The sequence below is a fragment of the Lichenostomus cassidix genome, chromosome 5 (assembly GCF_008360975.1).
Source record: "Lichenostomus cassidix isolate B80296 chromosome 5, HeHo_3.0, whole genome shotgun sequence".
Taxonomy (NCBI): Eukaryota; Metazoa; Chordata; class Aves; order Passeriformes; family Meliphagidae; genus Lichenostomus; species Lichenostomus cassidix.
The window spans coordinates 12,077,837-12,092,830 of record NC_139486.1 but is presented as its reverse complement, the minus strand read 5'-3'; the positions used below and the strand labels follow the sequence as shown (position 1 = coordinate 12,092,830).

Sequence of the window (14,994 nt, the reverse complement as noted above, 5' to 3'; positions counted from 1 at the left end):
AGTGGCTCTTGCTCTCTTACTGTGAATTTTTTCAAACACTAGTTTTACCCATAATGAAAAACAAAATTAAAAGGCATTTTCTGATTTTCACAGAGGTACAAAAGTGCAAGATCTGCCTTGGTCTAACTCAGCACTTGTCTCCATGGCTTTGCCTCCCTTTCCCAGCTCCATCCCATGAGGAGCATGGGGACAAACCTGCAACCCAACACCTTCACCTGCAGACCAAACCTGTGCCACCCACTGCCAGCACTGCCACCCCACAGTGGGCACTCAGACACAATCCCTCTTCAATACTTGGAAATAATGACATTTATTGCTAAATTTTTCAACTAGGCAGAACTTAAGAGTGACTGCAGAAGATACCATTCTTTGGCCTTTGTCAGCCTCTTATGAAACAAATGGACACAGAAATGCCCCTCCCACCAGGGAAGGGACTTTGGCCTACCCATGAGAAAAGAATAGGGCCAACAAAACAAGGTTTTTAGTAAAAATAGACTGCAAGCCCAGCTTTTTTTTCTGTCTAGAAAACAGAAGCAATTTGATTACAGAAGCAATTTGATGGGTGGAAAGTGGTATTTTCCATAAAAAATAATGTATAATTTTAAACACTTGAGATAGAAATTAAAGTCTTGGTGCTTACCAAAGACTAAAATTACATTCAAAAAAAGCAAAACAAAACAACGAAAAAACAGCAAACACTTGTTCCTATCAAAGCTTTCTATCCTGCTAGCAGAGAGAAGAAATGGTGGCCTCTGACTTTTTGACCCACTGTGCTGAGTGATTCAATTGAAAAATAACACAAATAACACAAGAAGATGGATGGTGTTTGCAGTATTTTAGGGTCAAAGTACTATGAAGAAACATTTATTTTCCTCTCCGTTTCTGTCCAGCAAAGTCAGACCAGTGCTGTGGCCGTGTTGAACCAACTGCGAAGATAAAGTGTTGAAAACTTAAGAGACAAGTTAGACAAATTATCTTTTCTGTTACCCTTCAATGTTACTTCTTCTAGAAGGAAGAAAAAGAAGACAAATATTTAATTCTGAAATACTGTGATGCAACAAAATGGACTGTTCTTAACATAAATTAAATACAGAAAGACAGAAATTTACTTGACAGAAAGTTCTCAGCATTTATGAAAGAGATTAGCAAAAAACTATTTCAATTAGAATTATGTGCTGAAGTGACCAAGGAAAATTAAAAAGCAGCACTGTCAGCTCCCAGTAATTCATGAATTAGCATTCAAAACAGGGTTATTACATAAGTAGCCTTTAATTGAAAACACTTTTTTCTCCTTTCGAATCAGTTGTAACAGATGAAGGCTGAAAAGAGGTTAAAAAAAGTATTTAATCATAAATGATCAGTTTGACCCTGTGCCCTGTGGAAATACTAAAGCCTTCACAAAGGGTCACAGCTTCCCTTCTCGCCATGGGCTGTGGGGTCATTTGGGAGCAATTTGGGTGTCTAACCATGGGCATCCTGTGCCTGCGCATATCCAAGGCACCCAAGGAGCCTTGGTAGCTGCGACAGAGTTGCTAGAGACCTGAGTCCTCTTGCTGCAGGGCAGGAGCAAGGAGGGACAGACCTGGTGCCACCTGAGCACCTGAGGTGCTGCTCTCTTCACCTCTTTGCAACTCATTTCTGACCTCCTGCTTTGTGAAAACTTTCTCCTCTGGTCCAGGAGTCATTTGAGAAAACACACAACAAAGTGCCAATTTGAAGGTGAAGAGTCCTACAAAGGCCCTTTTTGTTTACCTCTGGGGAGTCCCTTTATAAAGGGATGGGAAAATGTGTCCAGAATAGAGAATCAAGCACACACGAGTCACTGACAGCAGACTTCCCAAAGGGCTGTCATTTCCGAGGGTTTATAATAATCAGCTTCATTTTCCTACAACGCAAGACCCACTTGCACTAAGCTCAAGAGACAGCAGATTACACACACTGCACCACTTAAATGTATTAATATTATATCTGCTTTCAACATAACTTTAGAAGAAATTATGTAACAGCATAAAATGCAACTAGATGGAACGGAATACTGCAAAGAATTCAATGTTGATAAGAGAACATACCCTTATTGACACCAGTCCAGAATATCTTCTTTGGACAAATTATTATGCCACACCATCACCCAGCCCTCTGACATACAAGCAATTTCCATTTTTAGTGGCTGCCTCCCTTTTTACAAAACACAGGATTTCCTTCAGCCATCATTTAAACATCAGAGTGAACCTGGTCCTTAGCAATAGGGACAGGGCATCACAGCCTGACCAGATAAGCCCATAAGGATTTGGGCTTATGATTTGGGTAATTCTCTATGTGGAAAAAAAAAAGAAAAAAGGAAAAAAAAGCCTATATTTAAAAAAAAAATCATTCTTATTTCAGATTTTAGTTTCACCCCATAAATCTTGGATGTTAGATGGGAAAATCCGTTGACACCTTGGCTTTTGACTATATACATTTGTGAAGAAGAAAAAAAGACCCAGAAGATTTTATTTCAGCCATTATGTCAGGCTGCCTTCATCTTTATGGACTCTTGCACTGCCCATTAGCTGAATTATTTGCCTGTCATTGTAATATAAATTCTTAAACCTACCAGCAACAATCCTCTAAACCATAATTGTTCCAGTAATTGAAACTGCCTCAGTTTTGACACTCAACAACCCATTGTTTGTAACTGACTAATTAAATGGAAGGTTTACCTCCAAATATTTTCCTGTTATTTCCTGTAGCAATTTAGCTCAAAGTGCTCACTTCTCTTCATGTTGGCAAATGGCACTGAAGTTGGCCAAAACTCAGATATTACTAACCAATGTATTCTGCACAAGTACAGGAGGGAAATAAATATTAGTGGCATATTTAATACATTCAAATTATTTAAAAATGGAAATCACCTGCATTAGCAAGCGAAAGAATAAGCAATCAGAGCCCCAAACAACCAGCAGCAGTATTAAAAGGCAGCCCCCAGATCCAAGAAGCTGCTCATGGATGCATTAGCTCTCTCTACCTTACTGAAATTTCATGGCAAGCTGTTGCAGTAAGCCAGAAGAACAATATACATGTGGAAACTTAATAGAAAAAAAATTATTTCATCATCTTGAAAAAAGCCTGTATCTTTACCACACATGACCAAATGGTCTTACATGCAGCACTTGATAATATTATCATTACTTGAACTTCAACCCTTTTCCCATATTGATGAATGAAGCCCTGCAGAACCCATTACTATCTGCACAAACTTTAACATCTTACTATCCAGATTCAGAGCATGGTGACCCCCCAAACAGTTGATGAAGACTGATCACCTTTCTCTTCTTTACAGCTCCAGGCATTTCACCACACCTGCAAGAGGTCAATGGCACTATCAGAGCACATGGCTCTGCAGGAATGACATGGCCCAAGGTAGCCTTAGGTGTCACAAGAGAGCAGAGATATTTTGCTGAGCTAAAGCAAAGCAGAAACACGTCTCATATAACATGAAGGAGGTGGTGCAAAGCACCTGCCTTGCACAGCTCTCACATGGGCATCAGGGCAATGTCCACTGTTTCTCGTGACCTCAGCACCACAAGTGAGTGGCCCTGTTAGGCAGCTTCGTGCCCCAGAGAACATCCCCTACCACATGACCTTGCACAAATACTTCCCCCTTATCTCATTAATCCATGTTTTAGTATCTCATGCACCAGGAATCTGAGGGATGGGCAATTTCGCTGTGTGAAGCTAGCAAATAATTGAATTAAGGTTCAGTAATTGCAGTTATCATTACAAGACATATTCAAGCAAAAATAAGCTCAGCAAAGCACATATCTGACTTTAAGTATATGTGAAGAGTCCCATTAGCTTCAACAGCATTTATCGGGCAAGTTGGAAATTCACACATGAGAGTGCAATAAAAAATCAACATTTTTGATTTTGAAAGAACTCTGCAAATAAGGAAAAAAAATTAAAGGATGGGATTAAAACTATTTAACATCTTCCATGTCATGTAATAATATGAGCTTTCTGTAACAGGAGAGATTAAATTCCTTTACACTGGTTCATATCCCTGTTGTACATGCAGCACATCTGGGGATCACTCCTGAACTGGTGACAAAGGCTTTAGAGGATAACAGTCTGTCAAGACACCTACTCCAATGAATCCCTCTTCAGTATTCAGCCAGGAGGTCGCAGCCTCAGCCAATTCCATCAGTAAATCCATTTTCAGTGGTTCATGTGGAACTGGAAATGCATTTGGGCATTGTGCCATGGCTGGACCTCAGCCATTCACAAATGTAACACAGAGATGAGGATCCCCACTTCTGACTATGCTTTGACTTCCCCCTCACATTGTGATCTGTGCTCACAGAAGCTGGAGGGGCAATCAGATTTCACCTGGTTGCATTGGTGACAGCTGGAATTCTCTACTATTGGGGGAGCTAACAACTTTGGAAAAGGCAGGAGACAGACGGTAAGAGGCTTAGCAGATTTTACCATGTAAAATCACTCTCGGAAAAAGAGTTCTATAGGTATCTCAGTGGGGTACAGGCAATAAAAGCAGTGCAAGTTTCAAACCTCTCCATCCTCTGTAGCAACTGAGGTAAGAAACTTTAGTACACTGCTAATATTCAAGAGTGTCTGTATTTTTGTCCTCTTGTTTTAGATCTGCAGAGAAAGATCAAGCCCATAACTCACAGGAGACTCAGATAATCAGTTCAAACCCAATTGCAGTATATAATTATAATCACACAACTGGCAGGCTTTGCTCAAGAGGAAATATGAGCTGGCATGGCTGAGAGATTCAAGTATCACAACCTATAACCCAAACAGAAATGCAGCTCAATAGTTAACAAAGCCAAATGGAGCTACAGCGTTTGGTGTAGCCCAAGTCTGGTCTGTGGCTTGCATGCCACTGAGTTTCAAAGTCATGGAGCTAATAAAGCTCCAACAATTTGGCTCATTAGAACCAAAATCAGTGTCTTTACTAGGGGTGCCAGTGGAGAAGCTAAGGAATCCGGCCCCAGTTCCCCCAGGGAAGCAGATGTTGATATGGATGCAGTTCAAGCACAGGTCTGGACCATCCCCTGGAGTCATCTCTCATTTTCCCCTGTCAGCTGTACTCCAGGCAAGGAGGACAAAGGGAACCACTGCTCCTCCTCCCAAAATCTCAGCCACAGCAACACTGCTGGGCTGCCTTCAAGGCATTCCTCACATCCCATGAAACAACAGAGTTGTTGGGAATGAGAAAAATAAAGACCTGAAACCTCTCCCAATAAATCAGCAAAGGTCCCTGACTGAGGGCTGTGCTGGGCACTTAAGTCCCTCTCCTCTGGAGGACCATTCCCATGTTTCGAGATCTCTGCTGATCAGGACTCAAACAGTCAGGGAGAATCACTTGCAGCCAGTCTCAATTTTTATGAGGTAATCTCAATATTCTTTAAAAGTCTCTTATAAAGATTTAGATTTGCATTTTTGGCTTCATGAAAAACAAAACAAAACTGAAAATGTTGTCATAAACTTACAGTTTTGGGTAAAGAGGCTTTTTTTTTTCAAAGCAATGAATGATTAATATCCTTCCCATTCTTGCCCAAGATGTTTTCAGATATCAAACTGAATTTTTCTTGATCTGGGCTTGAATTTGGCATTTTACTCATTGCAAAAATCTGTTTTTAAGCCTCTGCAGTTATTGCTTAGTTTTCCCTCAAGACATTTTTCAGCACTTCTCAGATGGACTGATCACTGAGACTCTGCGTACTTTGAACCTCTCCACATGTTTCAAAGACTCAAAAAGCTGCTTCTTCATAGCCTGATCTAACTGCAATTAAGAGCTTTTTCCCTGGCCCTGTCCTCATACAGAGAAAAAAAGTGGAATCTAGTGAAATTATTACAAAGCTGGTTAAGCACAGGATATGACTAATCCTGTATTTCACAGCTGGAGGTTAAACTGAGCCTCATTAAACCCAATGTTCTTGCTTACCCACAACAGAAACAAATGGGGCATGGCAGAGCTTTGCATGTGTGCATCTCTCTCACACAGACTCCAACAAAGAAATTCAGCTCCAGCCCTTCCAAAATTTTAAGTTGCAAGAAATTATATGATTGTCTCAAATTTGCAAGACTCAATTAACCCACTATGTCTCTGTCTATCTGTTAGTCAACTTCTGGATCCAGATCTTGTTGAATTAAATTTCTTAGGTTTTTAGGGAAGTCTATTTACATTCTCGTAAAAGTCCTGGATACCACAGGTGAAAATCCCCAGAACACACAGTGCACCACCCAGATTTCATTACAAGTTGCAAAAGCTCACTTCTGTCTCTGATCATGCAATTTAGAAGTGCATGAATGCAAGAGAATATTTATTTTGGTAGGTAGCAGCCCAAGCCCCCAAAAGTAAACAAAAGGATCTCCACTGTGTTAAAGGGCTTGAAGGTATTTTGGATGCAGTCTTTGAACTGCTTTTAGGAAACTGCACATCTCTTATATGGGGAGGGAAAACCTTTTATTCAATAAGTACATATATTGTTAACTTACATCTCAAATCAACTTATTGAATATCAAATTGGTGAGCTCAGTCTTATTTTAATTCATAAAAGAAGATGAAATGAAACACATTTGGACATTGATTGGTTTTGCATGCTATGTTTTTTTTAAGATTCTGCTGCCACAACTAAGGAATCAACATTTAACGGATTCTGTTAACACCTTTTGCATTTACACATGTACACAATGCAGTGCAGCTGCAGGCCTAAATAAAAGTTCTGAGAGTGGTGTCACGATAGGTCTCACAAGAGGAGGTGACAAAAGAGGAAGGTCACATGAAAATTTGGTTTTTCAAGAGCTGTAGTCCAAAATGGCATGGAGTCCTGTAGGAATTCTCACCATTGACTTGAAAGGAATATTTGGATGTGACCCCAAATATGAATCTCCTTTTTTATTACTTATAATTAATATGCAGCTGAACATTTAAACACTGTATAAAAATGGTAATAGAGTAACTGAGGGCACATCCCCTTCAGTATTTTGAATTTAAATGGAGACCAACTGCCTGGAAAGCTTTCATGTCTGAGTTGCTCTGTATTAGAAAAAAAAAAATCCAATTTCCCCTGTGAGACCTTAAATTAAAGCAATTATACTTATCCTCCTCATGCACAAACAATAGGTAGACTTTGGGGAAATTAGACAGGTTTGTAATTTTGTTCCTGTCGTGGTGAGTGTGTGCAGTGCTCCTGGCACAAGCCATGGCCTCAAACAAACCTCCAGAGCCAATTCACAGAGAGGCCCAAATGTTAAGACCCTTACAGCAGCTCTGAGAGCCGAGAGGCAACTCTGTAAGCAGGAACTGTTAATGGCAGACTTGGCACAGAAGTGACTGATAATAAAACAACAGAGGAAATTGCACTCTGACTCTCTTGGAGCCAGCCAGCACATTGTGGGCAATTTCTTTATCTCCTCCTTGGGAAGAGATCAGGCTCTCCACAGAATGGCATTTACATCTTTGTTCTTTGCAGTACTAACGATTGTCAGGTTCTTTCCGACCCTGGGGTCCAGATTTTCTTCCTTGTTTTCAGAATGATATGCTGGAAACTGCCTGCTGAGTGCCAAGACCCCATTTGCCTAAGAATTGTGGCAGCCTGCAGGTGCTGTGACCATGGAAGTTCCTTGCTCGAACACCTCAGCTCTGTTTTAATAGCAGTGTTAACAGGCATTGCCTACTATCATTTTATTAACACTACGGCTGCAGACTTCTTTTAACTCAGGAAAAGTATGTAGTTTCTTAAAAGTAAGACTAAGAACAGTTTTCAAGAACTTCGAGGGATGCTCTAAAGATCTTCCAAGGACACTGTAAATCCCAGTCATCTAGCAGGCTGAACCGCTGTGAAGTGCTGGTGCTACTGAAGTCTATTTGGCAATTTTAATTAAATACTCTTTTGTTCCTCATAAATCTATAAATCTCAAACGCTGTCACTCCCTAGAGAAGAATTTCTTTTGTTTTGTTTTGTTTTGTTTCTGCTCTGCACCAGGGCACTTGAAATTTTTCCTGAAAGAGTCACCAGGACCTCAGGACCTCATTGTCAAATATCCAGTTACTTAGAGCCTCACCTGCCCAATGCATCTGCTTTGTTAAAAACTAGGCTTTTTGAAACAAAGGTGTGTAATGTGCCCAGAACATCTCTGAACAGAAAAATGCCTCTGGCATTCCTGTTCTCGAGGGAAAATATAGACATAGCTCAGCAGAGACTATAAACCAAAAGGAGTCCTGACAGCCAGCCCACGGTGCACAGTACTTAGTTATAAGGAGACAGAGCAGGATGATGAGCCTACACAGCCTATAGACTGCAGTTTTAGTTAAAAGTGGTCAATCCTTGTGAGTTTACAGAATGAGCTGGAAGTGCAAAATAATGTGAAAGAATGGCCAGAAGTTTGTTACTGTTATGACCTCTAAAATGCATGCATTCATTATGAAACTACCCAGAACTGACCTTTGGAGCTCCGAAATGTTGTAAATACATGTCTCTGTAACCTTAAGGGCAAAGTGGGTAATTAAAAATCATTTTTCAGTTCAAGGGGCAGCATGAGGTGCCTTAAGGAGTCTATTTTGTGCTTGGACACTTCTAGCTCAGAGAAATGGAAAGCAAATATGGTCTCTCACCTCAGGGTTTGTATCTTAGCAATATGGAAGGTACCCTCAAGCCAACCAGACACCACTAAGGAAGGGTTAACACAGCCCTCCTGGGCCTTTCCCACAATGACACAGAGGAAAATCAAGACTTCACCTGAGTGATATTGCACAGACCAACTGCATGCACACAGCAGAACTCAGTGCACTTCTTCCCTGGAGAATTTGAGACTATAAAAGTGAGTCCCCTGAAGCTCTCTGAAACCAACACCTGACATTCCTCAGAGCTTACATTCATCTTCTTTATACTACAATTAAAACTTCCAGAAATCAGCTACACTTGTGACAAAGGCTAACACTGTCCCCACTGGGCTTTCTTGGCACTATGGCTACACCACAGACAGCTACCAGTACTGGAGAGCAGAAATGAGGATGTTTTTTCTGGTAGAGGCATTCGCTACAACCTCTCCCCAAACAATACAAACCAGGGCAACAAAAGCTGTGCGTTGCCAGAACTGCTGCCAGAAATTTTGCCAGCAATGCCATCCAGGAGCATTGACCTTCTAGCTGACGTGGCCATGCCAACAAAACATCACAGCATAAAATGAGTCAAAAATGTGAAACCTGGAGCTGGTTCTCCTCAGAGAAAGGGCAATAGGGAGAGTGATGATTACTGATGGGTTAGCGAAGTCAGAGGCAGTTCATTTCCCAACTGGAAATACACTCCTTCCCTAGAAAGCAAAAGAAGCCAAAACAACAACAAAAACCCCCAAACTATATATGGCTATCATAATAACTCCCTTACATCCATTTACTTTCCTCCTACAGCAAAGTGTGGCTTGTGAGATGGTGTTTCTTGATCTCCCAAGAGTAAGAAAAGTTCTCTCCATTAACCTGTTCAAATAAGCCACTAGAAAAACAGAAGTGTGAATCCCAGCACACCTGTACTGCAGGTGACATGCAGAGTGCAGCAGAGCAGCTGTCAGGCATGGTCTGAGGAGCTTTTGTCTGTCCCACTGAGGCTTTCTTTTAAAGTGCTTGTAGAGAAAGGATATGCTGGGAAGCAAGAGAAAAAGTGCAGGCTGCAACAACTTGATTCCAGAGGGGCTACAAAGACACCACCTCTTAGCATACCTTCACTCCAGACATGCTGAAGAAGATAAAGCAACAAATCTCCCTTAGGATGCACCAGCCAGCAAAGGGGTATTGTGTCACTGGCCACTGGAATATAAATCCTGCCATAAAGCCTGCAAATATCCTTTGCAGCACCGGCCTTCTCAGGTTTCTCTGGATGAAGCACTATTTCAGCTCTGTGTTCAGCACTTGGAAGGAAGCCAGGAAGACTTCCATAACCACCTCTGATTTGTTAATCCCTTAATGCACAGGCACTGTTTGTTACTTAGGACGTCAGGTTTCATCGCTCCTCAGCACGCTGGTGATAGAACTTCTTGACACCAGGCTGCAAATATTATTGCAAAGTCAATACTCCCAGGGAGAAAGCCAAGCCAAGTTAAAATGTGACTTTGGTGTTGACAAGCCAGTTTGGCACTGCAGAGTTCAAACAGCCAGGATCACCTGGCAACTTTCAAAACAGGAGAAAGTTTGCCAGGATCCTTTTTGACTAGAGTCTTATCCCAAGATCCGCATGGCAACAGCTAAACACTTTCCAATCAAACAAAGCAAGTAAAAACGCAGTAAGCAGATTATACTTTTCTGGGGAAAGTGCTGCGAGCTATATGTACATATGCATGTGAGTTTGTGTCTACACAGATTTTCCTAATCTTTCTCATTAAAAGAGACAACATTCCAAATCTAGGTGTGTAGTATGACAGGCTGGAGGTGATGCAGCTCAGTATTCCCAGGGAGTTCACCCAGACCACAGTACATTCAATAGTCCTGTTGCCCAAAGGAAAGCTGACTCCCTGCTTACAATAAATAAAGTTATGTCCTGAATGTGATCTAAAAGAGGCTGGATCCTGCTCTTTTTTGAGGGCCCTTATGACATCACACAGGGCCTGCACAGCACACCATAGCCAAACCTGCTTCTGCTGGGGAGGTGGATGGCCTTCTCCAGAACACAGAGCTATTTTAAGGTAATTTCCCTCGCTCCTGGATTCAAATATTTGTAATAACACAGACCAAAAGGTGATGACACCTGAGGACAGCAGAGGAAAAGGCACAGCCTTCACATGCAGGGCAGCACATAGCTGAAGAGTTGATGCATGAGCCAGAAGCAGCCCTATGCACCCCAAAACCAACTGAGTTTCATCCTCCCAATGCAGTGAGCCTATGCAGCTATTCAGCCCCTATTCATTATAAGCAGTAATTACCATCTTTTTTTTTGACCTCCTAAGGCAGATCTGACAGAGTTGTGTGTTTGGCTGTGGCAGGACAAAGCTAGGCCAAGGGCACAGGGAGCCCATCCCCAAATCCATGCACATCCCAACCGTCCACACGCAGACCATCTGCCTATCAATAGCTCCAATTAAACAGTCTCGGGGTTTCGACCGCCACCAGGCACCAGCTCAGTCACAGTTTGGGAGAAACACAGAGGGAGTTAAAATTAAATTAGCAATCGATTAATACATGAAGCAACTCCAAAGCTGTTGAGTTGAGCACCCTTTTGGGGTTTAACCCTTTGGTGCCCTGTGGTTTTGTGTCAGTAATGCCAATGCGCATGCTGGGAAAAAGGAGAAATTTTTTAAAAAGCTCTGTCTTTGACAGTCAGGTGAAAATGTGTATTTCAGAAAAAAATAACATTTGACCAAAATTATTTTATTGAAATTTCAGTACACATAGAGCTCTTTATTATTTTTGTTTGTTTATTTTAAATGAGAATGTTTTAGAAATGTGATCCTGAAACAGTCTATTCTCCAAGTTGGTGAAATGCAAAGAACAGCACAACATAAAGTGGCAAAAAGGCATTAAAAAAATATTACAAGGACTTTTTTACTCCTAGTACTTATAATTGGGAAGAATTTGGAACAAAATGATTGTCAAATGTGGTGCTTGAAGTAAGAAGCAAAGTATAGGAAAAAAAAAAAACTTTAAAATGCCACACAGGTAGAACATAAAACAGTGAAAGGATGCAAAGAACGGGAAAAAAAAGGTTAACTTTTCCAATGGTTTAAATAGACAATGACTTTTTGAATGCAGCAGAGCTGCCCCTGTTTACACCAACTGCTGTGTTTTACAGGGGATCCAGAGGACATAGCAGACAGAATGGCTGTTTTCTTCCCACTGCTTGACATTGCTATATAAAGACAGGTAAGCATCAGGAGTGATCAAAAGCCCAGTGGCACATGGAATAGACTTTGAAAGGGAGATGCAAGCAAAAAATGCCACTTTAGAGAGTCTGTTCGGATTTAAGTAAGATCTCAAATAAAAGCTGGGAGCCTGCACCACACAAAACTATTCCCAAGGCTGTTCTTTGACAACAGCCTCCTCTTTCAACAAGATAAAAGTCAATGTAAATGGGCAAGCAGGACAAAATCCTACAGCAAGGACACAGGCAGCACTGGACTCCCACAGCATCCCCAGGAGCAGAGGTGGATCAAGGAGCTCTGCAGGGAGGCATTAATGCATCTCCCAAACACACACAGACAGAGGATTCACTTTTTTTTCCCTATTATTTTTTTTATTTTAACAAAAGGACACCATACTCTATCCGTGTGGGGTTAATATGAATTATGTTCTTCCTGGGCAGGATGTTTACCAAAAGCTCCTGTGCAGTCAAATGGGCACTCAGACACAATCACATGGAAACAGGAGAACTGAGCCATACTAGTATCTATTAGGCAGTAAAAACCTACCTGGGAGAGAAGCTTGTTGTCATCCTCCAGCAGTTTCACTTTTGTTTCAAGTTGCCTGATGTAGTTGGAAGACGAATCTTTAGGAAAAGAGAAAAAAAACCCACATTTAAGCTTTTTGTGTTACAGGCAAGTAGGCAAGTATTGTCAGCAATGTTTTTACACTCGGAGGAAGGCAAGTTTGGGAGAGACTTAATGAATAAAGCCCTGAGTGTATAGGGTGAGGAGGGACTGTGTCAAAGGATTTTTCACTAAAAAGCTGAGATTCAGCAACAGCAGTATCTTCTGTCAACCTGCATCAATGACACCAGTTTGACAGGTGGGGTGGACATAGAAGGAAAGTGAAGTTGAAACATTGTGGTTTGTATTTTTTAAAAAGTAATTTCCTAGTTTTGAAAGCTATTCTCATTCATCTAGAATGCACGAAAATACTCCACACAACAGAACAGGATGTTTCCTTTTAGGTTTGAATAAACAACCCCTCCACACACGTGCCTTTCCCTTTCAAAAACAACTGAGAAACTCACAAACTAAGCTGTTGGCACAGCTCTAAGAGGAGGTCAGTGCCACAACTCCCAGCACTGTAAAAGGGGGAGAAGTGTATTCAGAAAGGCCACAAAGCTGCAGCGTGCACACAGCTTGACGTACACAACGAGTGCCTACCCACGACATCTGTTTTTTCTGGTGGAAACACGTGACACTAACCAGAAAAAATACCAGGACAATAAAATACGGAATACACTCACATAAAATGGTAATATTCAACCTAAAGGAATGCAATGGCCAGTTTTACCATTGCAGTAAGACAGCAATAGCAGATAGGGTGGCCTGGCATAGAGGATAAGTTGCTGGAGAGCTCTGTGGGTGGCTTACTATTCTCCAAAGCATCTGGCTTTTGTTCTGAACCGTGCTTTGAAGAAACACATTTGCAAATTTCACAGGGAAGAAAATAAAAGAACCTGGGAAAACCTTTTCTCCATTTTCATTATAGCTGGGTGAGTTCCTCCCATACACTTGGATCTTTGCAAAATTTCTCCTCCACTTGTAATTTGAGTAGCAGAGGCCATGAGCTGTTACAGCAGGAGGAAAAGTTTTGCAACGTAAGTATATGAAAAACCCCAAACGTTTCCCATACTTCTAAAAGTGCTTTGCAAAGTGGAATTATATTTTACCTCATCTCAGTGATTACCACATGCCTGCAGAAGCCACTGTTGAACCCCAGGACTCCTTGCTGAGCACGAATCTCTTATGAACGAGGTGTTAACACAATGGCCCCGGTGCTGCTGAGTGTGTGCTGCCAATGGCCAGCACCTTTTGGGATCAGCCCCACAGGGTGAGCAGGCACCTCTGGCTGCAGCTCTGGCACACCAACACTCACACACGCACACGGGTGAGGTTCAGGCTGGCTCTGTGCTCAGCTTCTCTCTGCCTTCGCCAGTGGCTGCCAAACACGCTCGGCACCAAGCCTGAATGCTCTTCCTGGCCACTCCAGGCAGCTCAGCAGAAGAGCTAGCAGGGGAGCTACAGCTAATCACTGAGACTGCTTTGGCCACTCAAGGGAAAAACTGGAATATGCTCAAAAAAGTGCTACCAAAGACCAGTGCCAAACCACACATAAAGGAACAGCAGGACGGATCCGAGTCAAGTGCCCATCTAAAGCTCACTCTCAGAGGAAAAATGCTCAGTTTTTTGGTTTGGATTATGCTTTGTCCAAACCCAGCAAATCCAAACAAGTCCTCATGAGAAAGGTTAAGAAGACACTGTAGGAAGCCATGTAAGTTCAGTGAACAGCTTAAGTGGTGACAAGGTTCACAGCAACATCAGCTTGAGCTGCAGAGACCACAAGCTCAGCCCAACAATCACCCTAACGTGGGGGGAGTCTCCTGCTCAAAGGAGGAGAGAGCAAACCAAGTAGGTTACAGAATCAATCTAAAGCACCTTCCCTGTGAAGGCCTCCTGCCATCAGCACCACAACTTCAGCCATGCATATCTAAAGGCGGCAAGTAGAATGCTGCAGTAGATCAGTGCTGAAGTCAGCAAGATTTTGGGATGAGCTTGAAGAACTTGCTGAATTAGTAATGAACCTGTCCTCCAGCAGGGTGCAAGGGGGGGTTGAGATTGTTAAATAATGAGCCAGGAGGACCACGGATCCTTTGGTCTGACATCCTCTGTGCCCCAGACCACCACACTTTAAGTTAACTTACTCCTAAATTCAGTACAACAATACATATTTGGCTGAACAGTTCCAAAACCAGTCTCCACCTCTATCTGCAGACAACCAGAGACTACACCACTTCCACTTGTGTGCTAAATACAACAGCTTCCACTGGTAGATCTGGTCAGATAAGGTGTCCTTCCCACCTGCACTCCAGCTCCACCAGTACCCTCATAGAGCTAGCAGCTACAAGAAATTTAGGTTAAGTGGATGAATGGTGATGCAGAAGCTGTTGTGTTCAGGCCCTGAATGCTACAAGGACTGACTGGCTGGTTGATGAAAAGAATAGAGCATGACTGCCAAAGAAAAGGAAATAGAGAATTATTTCCTCTCTGTAGTTTCATACTTCTTACCAAAAAAAAGGGTACTCCTTGGGAAGGCAA

At 42.0% G+C, this 14,994-nt stretch overlaps 1 protein-coding gene across 1 annotated transcript in view; it reads right to left on the bottom strand.

Annotated features, from left to right (window-relative positions):
- The window catches only part of CCDC85C (coiled-coil domain containing 85C), a 110,875-nt gene that overhangs the window by 30,966 nt on the left and 64,915 nt on the right, over nucleotides 1–14,994 (bottom strand). The window contains exon 2 of the mRNA XM_085061413.1: nucleotides 12,400–12,476. Within this exon, the coding sequence (XP_084917539.1) occupies nucleotides 12,400–12,476 (77 nt within the window). The remainder of the gene's footprint in view (nucleotides 1–12,399; nucleotides 12,477–14,994) is intronic.